Source organism: Gasterosteus aculeatus, chromosome 8, assembly GCF_964276395.1.
Source record: "Gasterosteus aculeatus chromosome 8, fGasAcu3.hap1.1, whole genome shotgun sequence".
Taxonomy (NCBI): domain Eukaryota; kingdom Metazoa; phylum Chordata; class Actinopteri; order Perciformes; family Gasterosteidae; genus Gasterosteus; species Gasterosteus aculeatus.
In genome coordinates this window covers 12821020-12842215 of record NC_135695.1, presented here as the reverse complement: position 1 = coordinate 12842215, position 21196 = coordinate 12821020, and the positions used below count along the sequence as shown (strand labels likewise).

Below are 21196 nucleotides of genomic sequence, written 5' to 3'. Positions count from 1 at the left end.
TCCTTTGTAGAATAAATCCCTTTTTTGAGCCGTTATGCTGTCTCCTTCCCTCAATTGTCATGGTCACGAGAGAGAAAAAAAAGACATGGAAGCAATAGCTCCACCTTCTATCACAGGCTTTCAGTGTAAATCAGAAGAGCAGAATTCCCTTTTGTTTTGATTTTTCGAATTTACCCAACAGTGCATCAGCAATTTTGAGGACAACAATGTACGAAAACATACAAACCTCGTGACTCCCAGGAGAAAAAGAAAACCTGGGTGCAACGTGTCCACCTTCTTACGCGGTGTTCAAAAGAGCAGGTCCTCTGTCCTTTTTTTTTTAAAAGCTTACAGCACCTGGTATTCCCAGGCGGTCTCCCATCCAAGTACTGACCAGGCCCGACCCTGCTTAGCTTCCGAGATCAGACGAGATCGGGCGTGTTCAGGGTGGTATGGCCGTAAGCAAAGACAGGGCCTGCCAAAAGGCTACTTGTAGTTGCTCTAACGCCACGCTGTGCTCCTCTGCCCGCCTCAAACGCCACGCTCCTCTGCCCGCCTCAAACGCCACGCTCCTCTGCCCGCCTCAAACGCCACGCTCCTCTGCCCGCCTCAAACGCCACGCTCCTCTGCCCGCCTATCCGGAGTGCGCCTCCATTTTTCCCACAACACACACGCACATATTGAAAAAAACACTGTGTGAAAAGGTAAAAATCCTTGTGGCTCACGTGACGGCCTCTGTCTGGTTCATTCAGGCCACTCTGTGGGAGTGATACCTCTCTGGTAGTAACATCTTTGTTTTTAGTTGATTGCAAACTTGGGGCACCTGGGAGTGGTGAGCCAAGGGTGATCAAGCCCACCTGATCGGAATACGCGGCTGGCTCTTCGCCGCAATGCATACCCTGCTTGTATGATTTAAGTTAACTGTTACAAAATAGATGGTGAGTTAATTCCTTTGTAAAATAAATCCCTTTTTTGAGCCGTTATGCTGTCTCCTTCCCTCAATTGTCATGGTCACGAGAGAGAAAAAAAAGACATGGAAGCAATAGCTCCACCTTCTATCACAGGCTTTCAGTGTAAATCAGAAGAGCAGAATTCCCTTTTGTTTTGATTTTTCGAATTTACCCAACAGTGCATCAGCAATTTTGAGGACAACAATGTACGAAAACATACAAACCTCGTGACTCCCAGGAGAAAAAGAAAACCTGGGTGCAACGTGTCCACCTTCTTACGCGGTGTTCAAAAGAGCAGGTCCTCTGTCCTTTTTTTTTTAAAAGCTTACAGCACCTGGTATTCCCAGGCGGTCTCCCATCCAAGTACTGACCAGGCCCGACCCTGCTTAGCTTCCGAGATCAGACGAGATCGGGCGTGTTCAGGGTGGTATGGCCGTAAGCAAAGACAGGGCCTGCCAAAAGGCTACTTGTAGTTGCTCTAACGCCACGCTGTGCTCCTCTGCCCGCCTCAAACGCCACGCTCCTCTGCCCGCCTCAAACGCCACGCTCCTCTGCCCGCCTCAAACGCCACGCTCCTCTGCCCGCCTCAAACGCCACGCTCCTCTGCCCGCCTATCCGGAGTGCGCCTCCATTTTTCCCACAACACACACGCACATATTGAAAAAAACACTGTGTGAAAAGGTAAAAATCCTTGTGGCTCACGTGACGGCCTCTGTCTGGTTCATTCAGGCCACTCTGTGGGAGTGATACCTCTCTGGTAGTAACATCTTTGTTTTTAGTTGATTGCAAACTTGGGGCACCTGGGAGTGGTGAGCCAAGGGTGATCAAGCCCACCTGATCGGAATACGCGGCTGGCTCTTCGCCGCAATGCATACCCTGCTTGTATGATTTAAGTTAACTGTTACAAAATAGATGGTGAGTTAATTCCTTTGTAAAATAAATCCCTTTTTTGAGCCGTTATGCTGTCTCCTTCCCTCAATTGTCATGGTCACGAGAGAGAAAAAAAAGACATGGAAGCAATAGCTCCACCTTCTATCACAGGCTTTCAGTGTAAATCAGAAGAGCAGAATTCCCTTTTTGTTTTGATTTTTCGAATTTACCCAACAGTGCATCAGCAATTTTGAGGACAACAATGTACGAAAACATACAAACCTCGTGACTCCCAGGAGAAAAAGAAAACCTGGGTGCAACGTGTCCACCTTCTTACGCGGTGTTCAAAAGAGCAGGTCCTCTGTCCTTTTTTTTTAAAAAGCTTACAGCACCTGGTATTCCCAGGCGGTCTCCCATCCAAGTACTGACCAGGCCCGACCCTGCTTAGCTTCCGAGATCAGACGAGATCGGGCGTGTTCAGGGTGGTATGGCCGTAAGCAAAGACAGGGCCTGCCAAAAGGCTACTTGTAGTTGCTCTAACGCCACGCTGTGCTCCTCTGCCCGCCTCAAACGCCACGCTCCTCTGCCCGCCTCAAACGCCACGCTCCTCTGCCCGCCTCAAACGCCACGCTCCTCTGCCCGCCTCAAACGCCACGCTCCTCTGCCCGCCTCAAACGCCACGCTCCTCTGCCCGCCTCAAACGCCACGCTCCTCTGCCCGCCTATCCGGAGTGCGCCTCCATTTTTCCCACAACACACACGCACATATTGAAAAAAACACTGTGTGAAAAGGTAAAAATCCTTGTGGCTCACGTGACGGCCTCTGTCTGGTTCATTCAGGCCACTCTGTGGGAGTGATACCTCTCTGGTAGTAACATCTTTGTTTTTAGTTGATTGCAAACTTGGGGCACCTGGGAGTGGTGAGCCAAGGGTGATCAAGCCCACCTGATCGGAATACGCGGCTGGCTCTTCGCCGCAATGCATACCCTGCTTGTATGATTTAAGTTAACTGTTACAAAATAGATGGTGAGTTAATTCCTTTGTAGAATAAATCCCTTTTTTGAGCCGTTATGCTGTCTCCTTCCCTCAATTGTCATGGTCACGAGAGAGAAAAAAAAGACATGGAAGCAATAGCTCCACCTTCTATCACAGGCTTTCAGTGTAAATCAGAAGAGCAGAATTCCCTTTTTGTTTTGATTTTTCGAATTTACCCAACAGTGCATCAGCAATTTTGAGGACAACAATGTACGAAAACATACAAACCTCGTGACTCCCAGGAGAAAAAGAAAACCTGGGTGCAACGTGTCCACCTTCTTACGCGGTGTTCAAAAGAGCAGGTCCTCTGTCCTTTTTTTTTTTAAAAGCTTACAGCACCTGGTATTCCCAGGCGGTCTCCCATCCAAGTACTGACCAGGCCCGACCCTGCTTAGCTTCCGAGATCAGACGAGATCGGGCGTGTTCAGGGTGGTATGGCCGTAAGCAAAGACAGGGCCTGCCAAAAGGCTACTTGTAGTTGCTCTAACGCCACGCTGTGCTCCTCTGCCCGCCTCAAACGCCACGCTCCTCTGCCCGCCTCAAACGCCACGCTCCTCTGCCCGCCTCAAACGCCACGCTCCTCTGCCCGCCTCAAACGCCACGCTCCTCTGCCCGCCTCAAACGCCACGCTCCTCTGCCCGCCTCAAACGCCACGCTCCTCTGCCCGCCTATCCGGAGTGCGCCTCCATTTTTCCCACAACACACACGCACATATTGAAAAAAACACTGTGTGAAAAGGTAAAAATCCTTGTGGCTCACGTGACGGCCTCTGTCTGGTTCATTCAGGCCACTCTGTGGGAGTGATACCTCTCTGGTAGTAACATCTTTGTTTTTAGTTGATTGCAAACTTGGGGCACCTGGGAGTGGTGAGCCAAGGGTGATCAAGCCCACCTGATCGGAATACGCGGCTGGCTCTTCGCCGCAATGCATACCCTGCTTGTATGATTTAAGTTAACTGTTACAAAATAGATGGTGAGTTAATTCCTTTGTAAAATAAATCCCTTTTTTGAGCCGTTATGCTGTCTCCTTCCCTCAATTGTCATGGTCACGAGAGAAAAAAAAAAGACATGGAAGCAATAGCTCCACCTTCTATCACAGGCTTTCAGTGTAAATCAGAAGAGCAGAATTCCCTTTTTGTTTTGATTTTTCGAATTTACCCAACAGTGCATCAGCAATTTTGAGGACAACAATGTACGAAAACATACAAACCTCGTGACTCCCAGGAGAAAAAGAAAACCTGGGTGCAACGTGTCCACCTTCTTACGCGGTGTTCAAAAGAGCAGGTCCTCTGTCCTTTTTTTTTTAAAAGCTTACAGCACCTGGTATTCCCAGGCGGTCTCCCATCCAAGTACTGACCAGGCCCGACCCTGCTTAGCTTCCGAGATCAGACGAGATCGGGCGTGTTCAGGGTGGTATGGCCGTAAGCAAAGACAGGGCCTGCCAAAAGGCTACTTGTAGTTGCTCTAACGCCACGCTGTGCTCCTCTGCCCGCCTCAAACGCCACGCTCCTCTGCCCGCCTCAAACGCCACGCTCCTCTGCCCGCCTCAAACGCCACGCTCCTCTGCCCGCCTATCCGGAGTGCGCCTCCATTTTTCCCACAACACACACGCACATATTGAAAAAAACACTGTGTGAAAAGGTAAAAATCCTTGTGGCTCACGTGACGGCCTCTGTCTGGTTCATTCAGGCCACTCTGTGGGAGTGATACCTCTCTGGTAGTAACATCTTTGTTTTTAGTTGATTGCAAACTTGGGGCACCTGGGAGTGGTGAGCCAAGGGTGATCAAGCCCACCTGATCGGAATACGCGGCTGGTTCTTCGCCGCAATGCATACCCTGCTTGTATGATTTAAGTTAACTGTTACAAAATAGATGGTGAGTTAATTCCTTTGTAGAATAAATCCCTTTTTTGAGCCGTTATGCTGTCTCCTTCCCTCAATTGTCATGGTCACGAGAGAGAAAAAAAAGACATGGAAGCAATAGCTCCACCTTCTATCACAGGCTTTCAGTGTAAATCAGAAGAGCAGAATTCCCTTTTGTTTTGATTTTTCGAATTTACCCAACAGTGCATCAGCAATTTTGAGGACAACAATGTACGAAAACATACAAACCTCGTGACTCCCAGGAGAAAAAGAAAACCTGGGTGCAACGTGTCCACCTTCTTACGCGGTGTTCAAAAGAGCAGGTCCTCTGTCCTTTTTTTTTTAAAAGCTTACAGCACCTGGTATTCCCAGGCGGTCTCCCATCCAAGTACTGACCAGGCCCGACCCTGCTTAGCTTCCGAGATCAGACGAGATCGGGCGTGTTCAGGGTGGTATGGCCGTAAGCAAAGACAGGGCCTGCCAAAAGGCTACTTGTAGTTGCTCTAACGCCACGCTGTGCTCCTCTGCCCGCCTCAAACGCCACGCTCCTCTGCCCGCCTCAAACGCCACGCTCCTCTGCCCGCCTCAAACGCCACGCTCCTCTACCCGCCTCAAACGCCACGCTCCTCTGCCCGCCTCAAACGCCACGCTCCTCTGCCCGCCTCAAACGCCACGCTCCTCTGCCCGCCTATCCGGAGTGCGCCTCCATTTTTCCCACAACACACACGCACATATTGAAAAAAACACTGTGTGAAAAGGTAAAAATCCTTGTGGCTCACGTGACGGCCTCTGTCTGGTTCATTCAGGCCACTCTGTGGGAGTGATACCTCTCTGGTAGTAACATCTTTGTTTTTAGTTGATTGCAAACTTGGGGCACCTGGGAGTGGTGAGCCAAGGGTGATCAAGCCCACCTGATCGGAATACGCGGCTGGCTCTTCGCCGCAATGCATACCCTGCTTGTATGATTTAAGTTAACTGTTACAAAATAGATGGTGAGTTAATTCCTTTGTAGAATAAATCCCTTTTTTGAGCCGTTATGCTGTCTCCTTCCCTCAATTGTCATGGTCACGAGAGAGAAAAAAAAGACATGGAAGCAATAGCTCCACCTTCTATCACAGGCTTTCAGTGTAAATCAGAAGAGCAGAATTCCCTTTTGTTTTGATTTTTCGAATTTACCCAACAGTGCATCAGCAATTTTGAGGACAACAATGTACGAAAACATACAAACCTCGTGACTCCCAGGAGAAAAAGAAAACCTGGGTGCAACGTGTCCACCTTCTTACGCGGTGTTCAAAAGAGCAGGTCCTCTGTCCTTTTTTTTTTAAAAGCTTACAGCACCTGGTATTCCCAGGCGGTCTCCCATCCAAGTACTGACCAGGCCCGACCCTGCTTAGCTTCCGAGATCAGACGAGATCGGGCGTGTTCAGGGTGGTATGGCCGTAAGCAAAGACAGGGCCTGCCAAAAGGCTACTTGTAGTTGCTCTAACGCCACGCTGTGCTCCTCTGCCCGCCTCAAACGCCACGCTCCTCTGCCCGCCTCAAACGCCACGCTCCTCTGCCCGCCTCAAACGCCACGCTCCTCTGCCCGCCTCAAACGCCACGCTCCTCTGCCCGCCTATCCGGAGTGCGCCTCCATTTTTCCCACAACACACACGCACATATTGAAAAAAACACTGTGTGAAAAGGTAAAAATCCTTGTGGCTCACGTGACGGCCTCTGTCTGGTTCATTCAGGCCACTCTGTGGGAGTGATACCTCTCTGGTAGTAACATCTTTGTTTTTAGTTGATTGCAAACTTGGGGCACCTGGGAGTGGTGAGCCAAGGGTGATCAAGCCCACCTGATCGGAATACGCGGCTGGCTCTTCGCCGCAATGCATACCCTGCTTGTATGATTTAAGTTAACTGTTACAAAATAGATGGTGAGTTAATTCCTTTGTAGAATAAATCCCTTTTTTGAGCCGTTATGCTGTCTCCTTCCCTCAATTGTCATGGTCACGAGAGAGAAAAAAAAGACATGGAAGCAATAGCTCCACCTTCTATCACAGGCTTTCAGTGTAAATCAGAAGAGCAGAATTCCCTTTTGTTTTGATTTTTCGAATTTACCCAACAGTGCATCAGCAATTTTGAGGACAACAATGTACGAAAACATACAAACCTCGTGACTCCCAGGAGAAAAAGAAAACCTGGGTGCAACGTGTCCACCTTCTTACGCGGTGTTCAAAAGAGCAGGTCCTCTGTCCTTTTTTTTTTAAAAGCTTACAGCACCTGGTATTCCCAGGCGGTCTCCCATCCAAGTACTGACCAGGCCCGACCCTGCTTAGCTTCCGAGATCAGACGAGATCGGGCGTGTTCAGGGTGGTATGGCCGTAAGCAAAGACAGGGCCTGCCAAAAGGCTACTTGTAGTTGCTCTAACGCCACGCTGTGCTCCTCTGCCCGCCTCAAACGCCACGCTCCTCTGCCCGCCTCAAACGCCACGCTCCTCTGCCCGCCTCAAACGCCACGCTCCTCTGCCCGCCTCAAACGCCACGCTCCTCTGCCCGCCTATCCGGAGTGCGCCTCCATTTTTCCCACAACACACACGCACATATTGAAAAAAACACTGTGTGAAAAGGTAAAAATCCTTGTGGCTCACGTGACGGCCTCTGTCTGGTTCATTCAGGCCACTCTGTGGGAGTGATACCTCTCTGGTAGTAACATCTTTGTTTTTAGTTGATTGCAAACTTGGGGCACCTGGGAGTGGTGAGCCAAGGGTGATCAAGCCCACCTGATCGGAATACGCGGCTGGCTCTTTTCGCCGCAATGCATACCCTGCTTGTATGATTTAAGTTAACTGTTACAAAATAGATGGTGAGTTAATTCCTTTGTAGAATAAATCCCTTTTTTGAGCCGTTATGCTGTCTCCTTCCCTCAATTGTCATGGTCACGAGAGAGAAAAAAAAGACATGGAAGCAATAGCTCCACCTTCTATCACAGGCTTTCAGTGTAAATCAGAAGAGCAGAATTCCCTTTTTGTTTTGATTTTTCGAATTTACCCAACAGTGCATCAGCAATTTTGAGGACAACAATGTACGAAAACATACAAACCTCGTGACTCCCAGGAGAAAAAGAAAACCTGGGTGCAACGTGTCCACCTTCTTACGCGGTGTTCAAAAGAGCAGGTCCTCTGTCCTTTTTTTTTAAAAAGCTTACAGCACCTGGTATTCCCAGGCGGTCTCCCATCCAAGTACTGACCAGGCCCGACCCTGCTTAGCTTCCGAGATCAGACGAGATCGGGCGTGTTCAGGGTGGTATGGCCGTAAGCAAAGACAGGGCCTGCCAAAAGGCTACTTGTAGTTGCTCTAACGCCACGCTGTGCTCCTCTGCCCGCCTCAAACGCCACGCTCCTCTGCCCGCCTCAAACGCCACGCTCCTCTGCCCGCCTCAAACGCCACGCTCCTCTGCCCGCCTCAAACGCCACGCTCCTCTGCCCGCCTATCCGGAGTGCGCCTCCATTTTTCCCACAACACACACGCACATATTGAAAAAAACACTGTGTGAAAAGGTAAAAATCCTTGTGGCTCACGTGACGGCCTCTGTCTGGTTCATTCAGGCCACTCTGTGGGAGTGATACCTCTCTGGTAGTAACATCTTTGTTTTTAGTTGATTGCAAACTTGGGGCACCTGGGAGTGGTGAGCCAAGGGTGATCAAGCCCACCTGATCGGAATACGCGGCTGGCTCTTCGCCGCAATGCATACCCTGCTTGTATGATTTAAGTTAACTGTTACAAAATAGATGGTGAGTTAATTCCTTTGTAAAATAAATCCCTTTTTTGAGCCGTTATGCTGTCTCCTTCCCTCAATTGTCATGGTCACGAGAGAAAAAAAAAAGACATGGAAGCAATAGCTCCACCTTCTATCACAGGCTTTCAGTGTAAATCAGAAGAGCAGAATTCCCTTTTTGTTTTGATTTTTCGAATTTACCCAACAGTGCATCAGCAATTTTGAGGACAACAATGTACGAAAACATACAAACCTCGTGACTCCCAGGAGAAAAAGAAAACCTGGGTGCAACGTGTCCACCTTCTTACGCGGTGTTCAAAAGAGCAGGTCCTCTGTCCTTTTTTTTTTAAAAGCTTACAGCACCTGGTATTCCCAGGCGGTCTCCCATCCAAGTACTGACCAGGCCCGACCCTGCTTAGCTTCCGAGATCAGACGAGATCGGGCGTGTTCAGGGTGGTATGGCCGTAAGCAAAGACAGGGCCTGCCAAAAGGCTACTTGTAGTTGCTCTAACGCCACGCTGTGCTCCTCTGCCCGCCTCAAACGCCACGCTCCTCTGCCCGCCTCAAACGCCACGCTCCTCTGCCCGCCTCAAACGCCACGCTCCTCTGCCCGCCTATCCGGAGTGCGCCTCCATTTTTCCCACAATACACACGCACATATTGAAAAAAACACTGTGTGAAAAGGTAAAAATCCTTGTGGCTCACGTGACGGCCTCTGTCTGGTTCATTCAGGCCACTCTGTGGGAGTGATACCTCTCTGGTAGTAACATCTTTGTTTTTAGTTGATTGCAAACTTGGGGCACCTGGGAGTGGTGAGCCAAGGGTGATCAAGCCCACCTGATCGGAATACGCGGCTGGCTCTTCGCCGCAATGCATACCCTGCTTGTATGATTTAAGTTAACTGTTACAAAATAGATGGTGAGTTAATTCCTTTGTAAAATAAATCCCTTTTTTGAGCCGTTATGCTGTCTCCTTCCCTCAATTGTCATGGTCACGAGAGAGAAAAAAAAGACATGGAAGCAATAGCTCCACCTTCTATCACAGGCTTTCAGTGTAAATCAGAAGAGCAGAATTCCCTTTTTGTTTTGATTTTTCGAATTTACCCAACAGTGCATCAGCAATTTTGAGGACAACAATGTACGAAAACATACAAACCTCGTGACTCCCAGGAGAAAAAGAAAACCTGGGTGCAACGTGTCCACCTTCTTACGCGGTGTTCAAAAGAGCAGGTCCTCTGTCCTTTTTTTTTTAAAAGCTTACAGCACCTGGTATTCCCAGGCGGTCTCCCATCCAAGTACTGACCAGGCCCGACCCTGCTTAGCTTCCGAGATCAGACGAGATCGGGCGTGTTCAGGGTGGTATGGCCGTAAGCAAAGACAGGGCCTGCCAAAAGGCTACTTGTAGTTGCTCTAACGCCACGCTGTGCTCCTCTGCCCGCCTCAAACGCCACGCTCCTCTGCCCGCCTCAAACGCCACGCTCCTCTGCCCGCCTCAAACGCCACGCTCCTCTGCCCGCCTATCCGGAGTGCGCCTCCATTTTTCCCACAACACACACGCACATATTGAAAAAAACACTGTGTGAAAAGGTAAAAATCCTTGTGGCTCACGTGACGGCCTCTGTCTGGTTCATTCAGGCCACTCTGTGGGAGTGATACCTCTCTGGTAGTAACATCTTTGTTTTTAGTTGATTGCAAACTTGGGGCACCTGGGAGTGGTGAGCCAAGGGTGATCAAGCCCACCTGATCGGAATACGCGGCTGGCTCTTCGCCGCAATGCATACCCTGCTTGTATGATTTAAGTTAACTGTTACAAAATAGATGGTGAGTTAATTCCTTTGTAAAATAAATCCCTTTTTTGAGCCGTTATGCTGTCTCCTTCCCTCAATTGTCATGGTCACGAGAGAGAAAAAAAAGACATGGAAGCAATAGCTCCACCTTCTATCACAGGCTTTCAGTGTAAATCAGAAGAGCAGAATTCCCTTTTTGTTTTGATTTTTCGAATTTACCCAACAGTGCATCAGCAATTTTGAGGACAACAATGTACGAAAACATACAAACCTCGTGACTCCCAGGAGAAAAAGAAAACCTGGGTGCAACGTGTCCACCTTCTTACGCGGTGTTCAAAAGAGCAGGTCCTCTGTCCTTTTTTTTTTAAAAGCTTACAGCACCTGGTATTCCCAGGCGGTCTCCCATCCAAGTACTGACCAGGCCCGACCCTGCTTAGCTTCCGAGATCAGACGAGATCGGGCGTGTTCAGGGTGGTATGGCCGTAAGCAAAGACAGGGCCTGCCAAAAGGCTACTTGTAGTTGCTCTAACGCCACGCTGTGCTCCTCTGCCCGCCTCAAACGCCACGCTCCTCTGCCCGCCTCAAACGCCACGCTCCTCTGCCCGCCTCAAACGCCACGCTCCTCTGCCCGCCTCAAACGCCACGCTCCTCTGCCCGCCTCAAACGCCACGCTCCTCTGCCCGCCTATCCGGAGTGCGCCTCCATTTTTCCCACAACACACACGCACATATTGAAAAAAACACTGTGTGAAAAGGTAAAAATCCTTGTGGCTCACGTGACGGCCTCTGTCTGGTTCATTCAGGCCACTCTGTGGGAGTGATACCTCTCTGGTAGTAACATCTTTGTTTTTAGTTGATTGCAAACTTGGGGCACCTGGGAGTGGTGAGCCAAGGGTGATCAAGCCCACCTGATCGGAATACGCGGCTGGCTCTTCGCCGCAATGCATACCCTGCTTGTATGATTTAAGTTAACTGTTACAAAATAGATGGTGAGTTAATTCCTTTGTAGAATAAATCCCTTTTTTGAGCCGTTATGCTGTCTCCTTCCCTCAATTGTCATGGTCACGAGAGAGAAAAAAAAGACATGGAAGCAATAGCTCCACCTTCTATCACAGGCTTTCAGTGTAAATCAGAAGAGCAGAATTCCCTTTTTGTTTTGATTTTTCGAATTTACCCAACAGTGCATCAGCAATTTTGAGGACAACAATGTACGAAAACATACAAACCTCGTGACTCCCAGGAGAAAAAGAAAACCTGGGTGCAACGTGTCCACCTTCTTACGCGGTGTTCAAAAGAGCAGGTCCTCTGTCCTTTTTTTTTAAAAAGCTTACAGCACCTGGTATTCCCAGGCGGTCTCCCATCCAAGTACTGACCAGGCCCGACCCTGCTTAGCTTCCGAGATCAGACGAGATCGGGCGTGTTCAGGGTGGTATGGCCGTAAGCAAAGACAGGGCCTGCCAAAAGGCTACTTGTAGTTGCTCTAACGCCACGCTGTGCTCCTCTGCCCGCCTCAAACGCCACGCTCCTCTGCCCGCCTCAAACGCCACGCTCCTCTGCCCGCCTCAAACGCCACGCTCCTCTGCCCGCCTCAAACGCCACGCTCCTCTGCCCGCCTATCCGGAGTGCGCCTCCATTTTTCCCACAACACACACGCACATATTGAAAAAAACACTGTGTGAAAAGGTAAAAATCCTTGTGGCTCACGTGACGGCCTCTGTCTGGTTCATTCAGGCCACTCTGTGGGAGTGATACCTCTCTGGTAGTAACATCTTTGTTTTTAGTTGATTGCAAACTTGGGGCACCTGGGAGTGGTGAGCCAAGGGTGATCAAGCCCACCTGATCGGAATACGCGGCTGGCTCTTCGCCGCAATGCATACCCTGCTTGTATGATTTAAGTTAACTGTTACAAAATAGATGGTGAGTTAATTCCTTTGTAAAATAAATCCCTTTTTTGAGCCGTTATGCTGTCTCCTTCCCTCAATTGTCATGGTCACGAGAGAAAAAAAAAAGACATGGAAGCAATAGCTCCACCTTCTATCACAGGCTTTCAGTGTAAATCAGAAGAGCAGAATTCCCTTTTTGTTTTGATTTTTCGAATTTACCCAACAGTGCATCAGCAATTTTGAGGACAACAATGTACGAAAACATACAAACCTCGTGACTCCCAGGAGAAAAAGAAAACCTGGGTGCAACGTGTCCACCTTCTTACGCGGTGTTCAAAAGAGCAGGTCCTCTGTCCTTTTTTTTTTAAAAGCTTACAGCACCTGGTATTCCCAGGCGGTCTCCCATCCAAGTACTGACCAGGCCCGACCCTGCTTAGCTTCCGAGATCAGACGAGATCGGGCGTGTTCAGGGTGGTATGGCCGTAAGCAAAGACAGGGCCTGCCAAAAGGCTACTTGTAGTTGCTCTAACGCCACGCTGTGCTCCTCTGCCCGCCTCAAACGCCACGCTCCTCTGCCCGCCTCAAACGCCACGCTCCTCTGCCCGCCTCAAACGCCACGCTCCTCTGCCCGCCTATCCGGAGTGCGCCTCCATTTTTCCCACAACACACACGCACATATTGAAAAAAACACTGTGTGAAAAGGTAAAAATCCTTGTGGCTCACGTGACGGCCTCTGTCTGGTTCATTCAGGCCACTCTGTGGGAGTGATACCTCTCTGGTAGTAACATCTTTGTTTTTAGTTGATTGCAAACTTGGGGCACCTGGGAGTGGTGAGCCAAGGGTGATCAAGCCCACCTGATCGGAATACGCGGCTGGCTCTTCGCCGCAATGCATACCCTGCTTGTATGATTTAAGTTAACTGTTACAAAATAGATGGTGAGTTAATTCCTTTGTAAAATAAATCCCTTTTTTGAGCCGTTATGCTGTCTCCTTCCCTCAATTGTCATGGTCACGAGAGAGAAAAAAAAGACATGGAAGCAATAGCTCCACCTTCTATCACAGGCTTTCAGTGTAAATCAGAAGAGCAGAATTCCCTTTTTGTTTTGATTTTTCGAATTTACCCAACAGTGCATCAGCAATTTTGAGGACAACAATGTACGAAAACATACAAACCTCGTGACTCCCAGGAGAAAAAGAAAACCTGGGTGCAACGTGTCCACCTTCTTACGCGGTGTTCAAAAGAGCAGGTCCTCTGTCCTTTTTTTTTAAAAAGCTTACAGCACCTGGTATTCCCAGGCGGTCTCCCATCCAAGTACTGACCAGGCCCGACCCTGCTTAGCTTCCGAGATCAGACGAGATCGGGCGTGTTCAGGGTGGTATGGCCGTAAGCAAAGACAGGGCCTGCCAAAAGGCTACTTGTAGTTGCTCTAACGCCACGCTGTGCTCCTCTGCCCGCCTCAAACGCCACGCTCCTCTGCCCGCCTCAAACGCCACGCTCCTCTGCCCGCCTCAAACGCCACGCTCCTCTGCCCGCCTATCCGGAGTGCGCCTCCATTTTTCCCACAACACACACGCACATATTGAAAAAAACACTGTGTGAAAAGGTAAAAATCCTTGTGGCTCACGTGACGGCCTCTGTCTGGTTCATTCAGGCCACTCTGTGGGAGTGATACCTCTCTGGTAGTAACATCTTTGTTTTTAGTTGATTGCAAACTTGGGGCACCTGGGAGTGGTGAGCCAAGGGTGATCAAGCCCACCTGATCGGAATACGCGGCTGGCTCTTCGCCGCAATGCATACCCTGCTTGTATGATTTAAGTTAACTGTTACAAAATAGATGGTGAGTTAATTCCTTTGTAAAATAAATCCCTTTTTTGAGCCGTTATGCTGTCTCCTTCCCTCAATTGTCATGGTCACGAGAGAGAAAAAAAAGACATGGAAGCAATAGCTCCACCTTCTATCACAGGCTTTCAGTGTAAATCAGAAGAGCAGAATTCCCTTTTTGTTTTGATTTTTCGAATTTACCCAACAGTGCATCAGCAATTTTGAGGACAACAATGTACGAAAACATACAAACCTCGTGACTCCCAGGAGAAAAAGAAAACCTGGGTGCAACGTGTCCACCTTCTTACGCGGTGTTCAAAAGAGCAGGTCCTCTGTCCTTTTTTTTTTAAAAGCTTACAGCACCTGGTATTCCCAGGCGGTCTCCCATCCAAGTACTGACCAGGCCCGACCCTGCTTAGCTTCCGAGATCAGACGAGATCGGGCGTGTTCAGGGTGGTATGGCCGTAAGCAAAGACAGGGCCTGCCAAAAGGCTACTTGTAGTTGCTCTAACGCCACGCTGTGCTCCTCTGCCCGCCTCAAACGCCACGCTCCTCTGCCCGCCTCAAACGCCACGCTCCTCTGCCCGCCTCAAACGCCACGCTCCTCTGCCCGCCTATCCGGAGTGCGCCTCCATTTTTCCCACAACACACACGCACATATTGAAAAAAACACTGTGTGAAAAGGTAAAAATCCTTGTGGCTCACGTGACGGCCTCTGTCTGGTTCATTCAGGCCACTCTGTGGGAGTGATACCTCTCTGGTAGTAACATCTTTGTTTTTAGTTGATTGCAAACTTGGGGCACCTGGGAGTGGTGAGCCAAGGGTGATCAAGCCCACCTGATCGGAATACGCGGCTGGCTCTTCGCCGCAATGCATACCCTGCTTGTATGATTTAAGTTAACTGTTACAAAATAGATGGTGAGTTAATTCCTTTGTAAAATAAATCCCTTTTTTGAGCCGTTATGCTGTCTCCTTCCCTCAATTGTCATGGTCACGAGAGAGAAAAAAAAGACATGGAAGCAATAGCTCCACCTTCTATCACAGGCTTTCAGTGTAAATCAGAAGAGCAGAATTCCCTTTTTGTTTTGATTTTTCGAATTTACCCAACAGTGCATCAGCAATTTTGAGGACAACAATGTACGAAAACATACAAACCTCGTGACTCCCAGGAGAAAAAGAAAACCTGGGTGCAACGTGTCCACCTTCTTACGCGGTGTTCAAAAGAGCAGGTCCTCTGTCCTTTTTTTTTTAAAAGCTTACAGCACCTGGTATTCCCAGGCGGTCTCCCATCCAAGTACTGACCAGGCCCGACCCTGCTTAGCTTCCGAGATCAGACGAGATCGGGCGTGTTTTTTTTTTTTTTTTTTTATTATTTTTTAACAAAAGGTAAAATGAAATGAAGCAAACTGTTTAAATTTACACAGTAGCAGGACTCACATCACAGCAACACATGCACCTAAATCAAACAGAGAAGCAAAACCAAACAACACAACGAGGCAATACACCAGTACAAAATCAAATCCCCACAACTCTGAAGAATCTCCGTGGTGGAGAGGCAGGACTGCTAACCGCAGTCTATCCGTACCTCACCATCACCCCGGATCCTTATGAGGGTGCTGCCTGCAATAAACCAACTCTCAAAGTCATTCTTTTCCAATGCTCCGTGCATCATGTTGACATCCCTCTGCAAACCACTCTTGAACATACTCCAGACGTCGGCCCTCCTCTTCTCATAATGGGCCAGATTTCTCCTCATTTTGACAGCAAACCTTGCATGGCTCAGCATGTAGTTTAAGAGACTCACCCCTTTCATTTTCCCTCCAACCCCAAACAGCCACAATTCCTTCCACTCCATTCTCTCAACATATCTTTCTTTCCAGCACCTGTTGATTATCCCCTTCAATCTCTCGAAATACACCTGCAACTCCGCACATTCAGCAAACTCATGCATGCATGTTTCTACTTCCACTCCGCATACATCACATTCTTTCTTCACATTCACATCAAACTTACTTATAATTAAGTTGTTAAAGACCCTGTTGTGTCTTAACAGAAAGTCAAAATTCTCACATTCACTGCTGTTCCATTTCACTCTCAAGTTCGTCCATATTCTTTTCACCTCCATGTCCTTCATCACTCTCGACCATACTTTCTCAGCTGCTGGTCTCCTCACATCCCTCCCTCTTAAGCATTTGTACAGCACTCTGGTTTTCGCATTCATTAGGTTCACCATCTTCTCACTATCTTCTATATGCAGCTCAATCTCTCCTTCCTCATCCACCCCATTCTCTCTTCCAATCATTTCCATCCACTCTTTGGGCATCCCCCCCTTTATCTTATCCATCAGCCCCTCTGCTGTCCCCATCCACATTTCATCACCCCTGCTCCTCACCTCATCCACTATCACCTGTGCCCTCATAAACCCTGGTACATATTCATACACTAAATCTCTCACCTTCCTGAACCCCGCCCTCCACATCAGCCTGTTGTACAGTGTTTCCCCATCCCATGTGATTTTAGGGTTCAGAAACACGGGCTGCTCCCAGACTTGCTTCAAATTCTTGCACTCATACTTCACATATTTCACAAACTCCCCCCATGCTCCCAACATCTCTTTATGGAAATCAGATACTTCGCTCATCATCCCTTTCTTCAGTTCCATGTACACGGCACTGTCTCCACACCCCCCACATCTATCAATCGCTTCTTTTAGAAAAACCTTCCATATCTGGTCGCTGTTGTTCCTTAGATACCTCACCATCATTTTCACCCTAAGTGCTTTCTTCTTTTTTTCTAAATTGATCAGTTTCAGTCCTCCGTCCTCATACTCGTTTTCCATCACTTCCCTGGCTATTCTGACTCCCTTCCCGTCCCACAGAAACTCGCTCACTTCTCTCTCCACCTCCTTCATCACTCTCTCAGGTACATCTAGCACATTCATGACATACACTAGCTTACTCATCACTAGTGTGTTGACAACTACCACCTTCCCTTTCAATCCTAGCCCTCTTTGCTTCCAGAACCCTAATGTTTTCCTAATATTGTTCACTATCCCTTCATATTGCATATCTCTCCCTTCCTTGTCCTTAATCCCTAAATTAACTCCCAGTACTCTGAAGTAATCTTGCTTCTCTTTTAACCCTATCTCCACCCTTCCTATGCTCCCCTCTCCTATATACATGATCTCTGACTTCTCTATGTTCACTTTAGCCCCTGATGCTCTCCCATACAGCGCTAAACTATCTAGTACACCCACTATGCTCTCCCTGTCCTTCACTGTGACTGTTGTGTCGTCCGCATATTGATATAATAGGCTCTCTTTCCCTCCTGGTAGCTCTATTCCCCTGATTTTTTTATTCTGCCTTAAAAGTTGTGCTAGTGGCTCAGCTGACAGTGAGTACAGCAGTGCTGACATCGGACACCCTTGCCTCACCGACCTTTCTAGCCTGAACGTGTCTGTGACTATCCCATTGATTTTAACGCAGCTGTGTGCTCTGTCATACATCCTCCTGATCCATCCCCTTAGCCTATGCCCGAACCCCATTTCCTCCAGCACCCTGTGCAAGTAGGTGTGATCTACTCTGTCGAATGCCTTGTTTAAATCTAAACTCATTACAGCCCCCCCCTTTCCCCTCTTCATGAATTCTATTGTGTCTCTAATGCTGCTCACTGTGTCGGCTATGTCCCTGCCTGGTATACTATAAGCCTGCGTGCTCCCTACCACCGTCCCTATGACTCTTTTGATCCTATTGGCTAACACCCGCGCTAATATCTTATAATCTGTGTTCAACATTGTAAGTGGTCTGTAGTTTTCTAATCTATCCCTATTCCCTTTCTTGTGAATGATGCTAACAAGCCCTGTCGCCATATCTGCTGTCATCCTATCCCCCTCTTCTATCCATCTAAACACTCTATCTAGCACAGGCACTAGTTCCTCCCTGAATTCCATGTAAAACTCCCCAGTGATGCCATCTATCCCAGGACTCTTATTCCTGCCTAGCCCTGCTATAGCTGCTTCTATTTCTCCTGTCCCTATGTTGCCCTCACACATCTCCCTATCGTCATCGCTCAGCTTACCTTCCACTTTCTCCAACACCAAACTCATGCTCTCTTCATCCACTTCTCCTCCGCTAAATAATTCCCTATAAAATCCTTCTACCCTTTCTGCTATCCCAACAAGGTCTGTTATTCCTTCTCCCTCCTTTCCTTCCACCTTCTCTAAGTAGTTCCTCTTCTGTTTGGTTTTCTCTAGCCCGAGAAAAAACCTTGTACATTTCTCTCCCTCAATCACATGTCTCGCCCTACTCCTGACTATTGCTCCCTTGCACTTTCTCTGTTCTATCTCCTTCAGCTCGTCTTTAATTCTTATATAGTTCTCCATATCGCTCCCCTCTTCATCCATCCTCTCTGCCTCCTTCTCTAGCTCCTCCTTTAGTTCCCTCTCTCTCTTTCTCGCTCTCCTATTCCTACCTCTGCTGTAATTTACGCTGAGCTCTTTAATTTCTGATTTCAGGTTCTCCCACCACCCGCCGACGTCGTCCTCATACATGCTATCATTCTTTCTTGTATTGATCCACTCTCTCACTTTCTTTTTATACTGTGCATCTTTCACCAATTCACCATTCAGACACCACACACCACCACCCCTCCTTTCAATTGGTTGAGTTAAGCTGAACTCCAGCACCATGTGATCGCTTAGTGCAGTGACTTTGTACGCTATCTCTCCTATCCTATCTGCTATGCCCTTTGCTCCCAAAACTAAATCTATCCTGCTTTGCTTCAGGACCCCTCTCACCACTTGTCTCCTGGAAAAGGCCCTCCCTTTCGGATTCCTCTCTCTCCACACATCCATCATCCCTCTGTCTCTCATCATCTTTTTCAGCGCGCCTCTCGACGCATCGCTCCTATAACACACACTCGATGACGCGTCTAACCTTCCACACCACACATTAAAATCCCCCACAATCATGCAGTTGTCTTCACACATCTCTCCCGCCCTCTCAAAAAAACCCTTTCTCTCTCTCTCCTCATTTGGCGCATATAAGTTTATTAACTTATACTTTCCCCCATTGTGTTCAAATGAAATCCCTATCATTCTCCCTTCCCCATCATCCACGCACTTCCTAACATTCTCAATCACTCCCCTCTTCACTAAGATTGCCACCCCCCTTGATTTATCTCCCCCATTATTCACATACATCTCTCCCATCCATCCTCTTCCCGTCTCTCTCACACACATATCGTCCCAGTGAGTCTCTTGTAGGCATATAACGTCAGCGTCGCACACCAGCAGGGCTTGCTGCCTCCTCTCTCGATCTCTGAGCCCGTTGCCGTTAAATGAAGACAAGCTAAGCACCATCAACAGTTTTATCAAGAGTGTCCACACTGTCATTTAGCTGCTTTCTTTTCCATTCGTCCCAATCTTTTGCTTTGTCTCTTGATTTGGGGCCTTTTCCTCACCTCACCCACCTTCTCCATGACCTCTCCCTCACTCGAAGTCACATTAGTGAACTCCCACTCCATCCCGCTCTGTCCCTCCCCAGCAGCCCCACTCGTTCCCAGTCCTCCCTTCCCTTCCATCTTTACCTCACTTTCCCCCCCGTCCGTTCCTCCGCTCGTCTCTCTGGCGCCTGCGTCTCTCACTCGCTCCCCTCCGTTGACAGTCTCCGTTTCCTTCTCTCCGTCCGTTGGTGTCTCCGTTACTGTCTCTCCATCTCCGTCCTGCTCCTCTCCGACCTGCTCCTCTTCCTCCTGCATCCTCTCCTCTCCTGCTCCTTCCACTCCTGCTGTCGGATCCGCGTCTCTACCTCCACTCGGGCTTCGTTCTCCGCCACCGGTCGCCTCCTTACTCCGATGCCCGTCTCCCGGCTGCTCCTTCTCCTGCCGCCGCTCCTCCTCCTCCTCCTGCTCCTCCTGTTGCTTCTCCGCGCACTCTCTGGCGTAGTGTCCTTGCTGGCCGCACTTGAAACACGTGAAGTCCGGACAGTCTCTGACTATGTGTCCCGGCTGGATGCAGAGTCGGCAGACTTTTATCTGCCTGTCGTGTATGACTCTGAAATGTTCGGCTCCTCCCGCCGTCTCAAACCTGGCCGAATACGGGAGCGATTTGACAGTCTCCGTGAACCTCACTTTCATGTACCTGGTCCCGTCAGCTATCTCGGTTCCGGGCCACACCCGTCTCCTTATGCTCGATACCGGAGTCACTCCCCAGTCCAGTAGTTTCCTTGTTATTATTTCATCGCCGATGTATATCGGCAGATTAATGAATGACACCACCATTTCATCTTTATTTATTTCACTTGCCGTAACCGTGTTGTTCTGTATTCTCAATCCGTCCATCAGCTTTGCCTTCCCTTCTTCGCTTCGCATCGTTAGCTCGTAGCTCTTCGGGTTCTTATACCTGCATCCAATCACCTCACCGCACTCCTCCTTCACTTTCCGAAGCAGCTCCATCATCGTTGTCTTGTCGCTCCCTTCAATCTCCACACTCAGCGTTAACTTTTTTTCATAGCTCCTCTTTTCGTTTTGTCCGTCGTCCGTGTTTTGTTTGGTGCGTCTCATCTCCGGTCCCTTTTCATTTGCCATGTGATCAATCCGTAACTTCCCTCACAGGGAGCGAAGTCCCCCAAACAGCAGGGCTGTCGGGGGATTCAGTTCCGCAGTGAAAATACTTTAACTGTCAACACTGTCCGACACAAACTGGGGTGATCTAACTGATTTGACTTGCCGCTAGCTCTCAATACGCACAGCTGACTCGCGTGGGGCGTGTTCAGGGTGGTATGGCCGTAAGCAAAGACAGGGCCTGCCAAAAGGCTACTTGTAGTTGCTCTAACGCCACGCTGTGCTCCTCTGCCCGCCTCAAACGCCACGCTCCTCTGCCCGCCTCAAACGCCACGCTCCTCTGCCCGCCTCAAACGCCACGCTCCTCTGCCCGCCTATCCGGAGTGCGCCTCCATTTTTCCCACAACACACACGCACATATTGAAAAAAACACTGTGTGAAAAGGTAAAAATCCTTGTGGCTCACGTGACGGCCTCTGTCTGGTTCATTCAGGCCACTCTGTGGGAGTGATACCTCTCTGGTAGTAACATCTTTGTTTTTAGTTGATTGCAAACTTGGGGCACCTGGGAGTGGTGAGCCAAGGGTGATCAAGCCCACCTGATCGGAATACGCGGCTGGCTCTTCGCCGCAATGCATACCCTGCTTGTATGATTTAAGTTAACTGTTACAAAATAGATGGTGAGTTAATTCC

At 48.9% G+C, this 21196-nt stretch overlaps 1 protein-coding gene and 16 non-coding genes across 17 annotated transcripts; all 17 read right to left on the bottom strand.

The window, feature by feature from the left end:
• Positions 1 to 324: 324 nt before the first annotated feature.
• Positions 325 to 443, bottom strand: LOC144411519 (5S ribosomal RNA). The gene has a single exon (XR_013468705.1). It is a non-coding gene; the product is annotated as a 5S ribosomal RNA (ribosomal RNA).
• An 808-nt stretch (positions 444 to 1251) lies between these two features.
• On the bottom strand, positions 1252 to 1370 carry LOC144411518 (5S ribosomal RNA). The gene has a single exon (XR_013468704.1). It is a non-coding gene; the product is annotated as a 5S ribosomal RNA (ribosomal RNA).
• Positions 1371 to 2179: 809 nt separating this feature from the next.
• On the bottom strand, positions 2180 to 2298 carry LOC144411517 (5S ribosomal RNA). The gene has a single exon (XR_013468703.1). It is a non-coding gene; the product is annotated as a 5S ribosomal RNA (ribosomal RNA).
• Positions 2299 to 3160: 862 nt separating this feature from the next.
• Positions 3161 to 3279, bottom strand: LOC144411515 (5S ribosomal RNA). Its single transcript, XR_013468701.1, has one exon. It is a non-coding gene; the product is annotated as a 5S ribosomal RNA (ribosomal RNA).
• Positions 3280 to 4140: 861 nt separating this feature from the next.
• Positions 4141 to 4259, bottom strand: LOC144411514 (5S ribosomal RNA). Its single transcript, XR_013468700.1, has one exon. It is a non-coding gene; the product is annotated as a 5S ribosomal RNA (ribosomal RNA).
• Positions 4260 to 5041: 782 nt separating this feature from the next.
• LOC144411513 (5S ribosomal RNA) lies at positions 5042 to 5160 on the bottom strand. The gene has a single exon (XR_013468699.1). It is a non-coding gene; the product is annotated as a 5S ribosomal RNA (ribosomal RNA).
• An 860-nt stretch (positions 5161 to 6020) lies between these two features.
• Positions 6021 to 6139, bottom strand: LOC144411512 (5S ribosomal RNA). Its single transcript, XR_013468698.1, has one exon. It is a non-coding gene; the product is annotated as a 5S ribosomal RNA (ribosomal RNA).
• An 808-nt stretch (positions 6140 to 6947) lies between these two features.
• Positions 6948 to 7066, bottom strand: LOC144411511 (5S ribosomal RNA). The gene has a single exon (XR_013468697.1). It is a non-coding gene; the product is annotated as a 5S ribosomal RNA (ribosomal RNA).
• Positions 7067 to 7877: 811 nt separating this feature from the next.
• On the bottom strand, positions 7878 to 7996 carry LOC144411579 (5S ribosomal RNA). Its single transcript, XR_013468765.1, has one exon. It is a non-coding gene; the product is annotated as a 5S ribosomal RNA (ribosomal RNA).
• An 809-nt stretch (positions 7997 to 8805) lies between these two features.
• LOC144411578 (5S ribosomal RNA) lies at positions 8806 to 8924 on the bottom strand. Its single transcript, XR_013468764.1, has one exon. It is a non-coding gene; the product is annotated as a 5S ribosomal RNA (ribosomal RNA).
• Positions 8925 to 9707: 783 nt separating this feature from the next.
• On the bottom strand, positions 9708 to 9826 carry LOC144411577 (5S ribosomal RNA). Its single transcript, XR_013468763.1, has one exon. It is a non-coding gene; the product is annotated as a 5S ribosomal RNA (ribosomal RNA).
• Positions 9827 to 10609: 783 nt separating this feature from the next.
• On the bottom strand, positions 10610 to 10728 carry LOC144411576 (5S ribosomal RNA). Its single transcript, XR_013468762.1, has one exon. It is a non-coding gene; the product is annotated as a 5S ribosomal RNA (ribosomal RNA).
• Positions 10729 to 11563: 835 nt separating this feature from the next.
• Positions 11564 to 11682, bottom strand: LOC144411575 (5S ribosomal RNA). The gene has a single exon (XR_013468761.1). It is a non-coding gene; the product is annotated as a 5S ribosomal RNA (ribosomal RNA).
• An 809-nt stretch (positions 11683 to 12491) lies between these two features.
• Positions 12492 to 12610, bottom strand: LOC144411573 (5S ribosomal RNA). The gene has a single exon (XR_013468759.1). It is a non-coding gene; the product is annotated as a 5S ribosomal RNA (ribosomal RNA).
• Positions 12611 to 13393: 783 nt separating this feature from the next.
• LOC144411572 (5S ribosomal RNA) lies at positions 13394 to 13512 on the bottom strand. Its single transcript, XR_013468758.1, has one exon. It is a non-coding gene; the product is annotated as a 5S ribosomal RNA (ribosomal RNA).
• A 783-nt stretch (positions 13513 to 14295) lies between these two features.
• Positions 14296 to 14414, bottom strand: LOC144411571 (5S ribosomal RNA). The gene has a single exon (XR_013468757.1). It is a non-coding gene; the product is annotated as a 5S ribosomal RNA (ribosomal RNA).
• An 869-nt stretch (positions 14415 to 15283) lies between these two features.
• Positions 15284 to 20823, bottom strand: LOC144411337 (uncharacterized). The gene has a single exon (XM_078107507.1). It carries the CDS (start codon positions 20527 to 20529, stop codon positions 19333 to 19335), a length of 1197 nt encoding a protein of 398 aa, XP_077963633.1. The 5' UTR covers positions 20530 to 20823; the 3' UTR covers positions 15284 to 19332.
• Between the last annotated feature and the right edge of the window lie 373 nt (positions 20824 to 21196).

Excerpts from the sequence above, each read along its gene's own strand:
- LOC144411337 (XM_078107507.1), bottom strand. The coding sequence starts at position 20,529 with ATGGCAAATGAAAAGGGACCGGAGATGAGACGCACCAAACAAAACACG.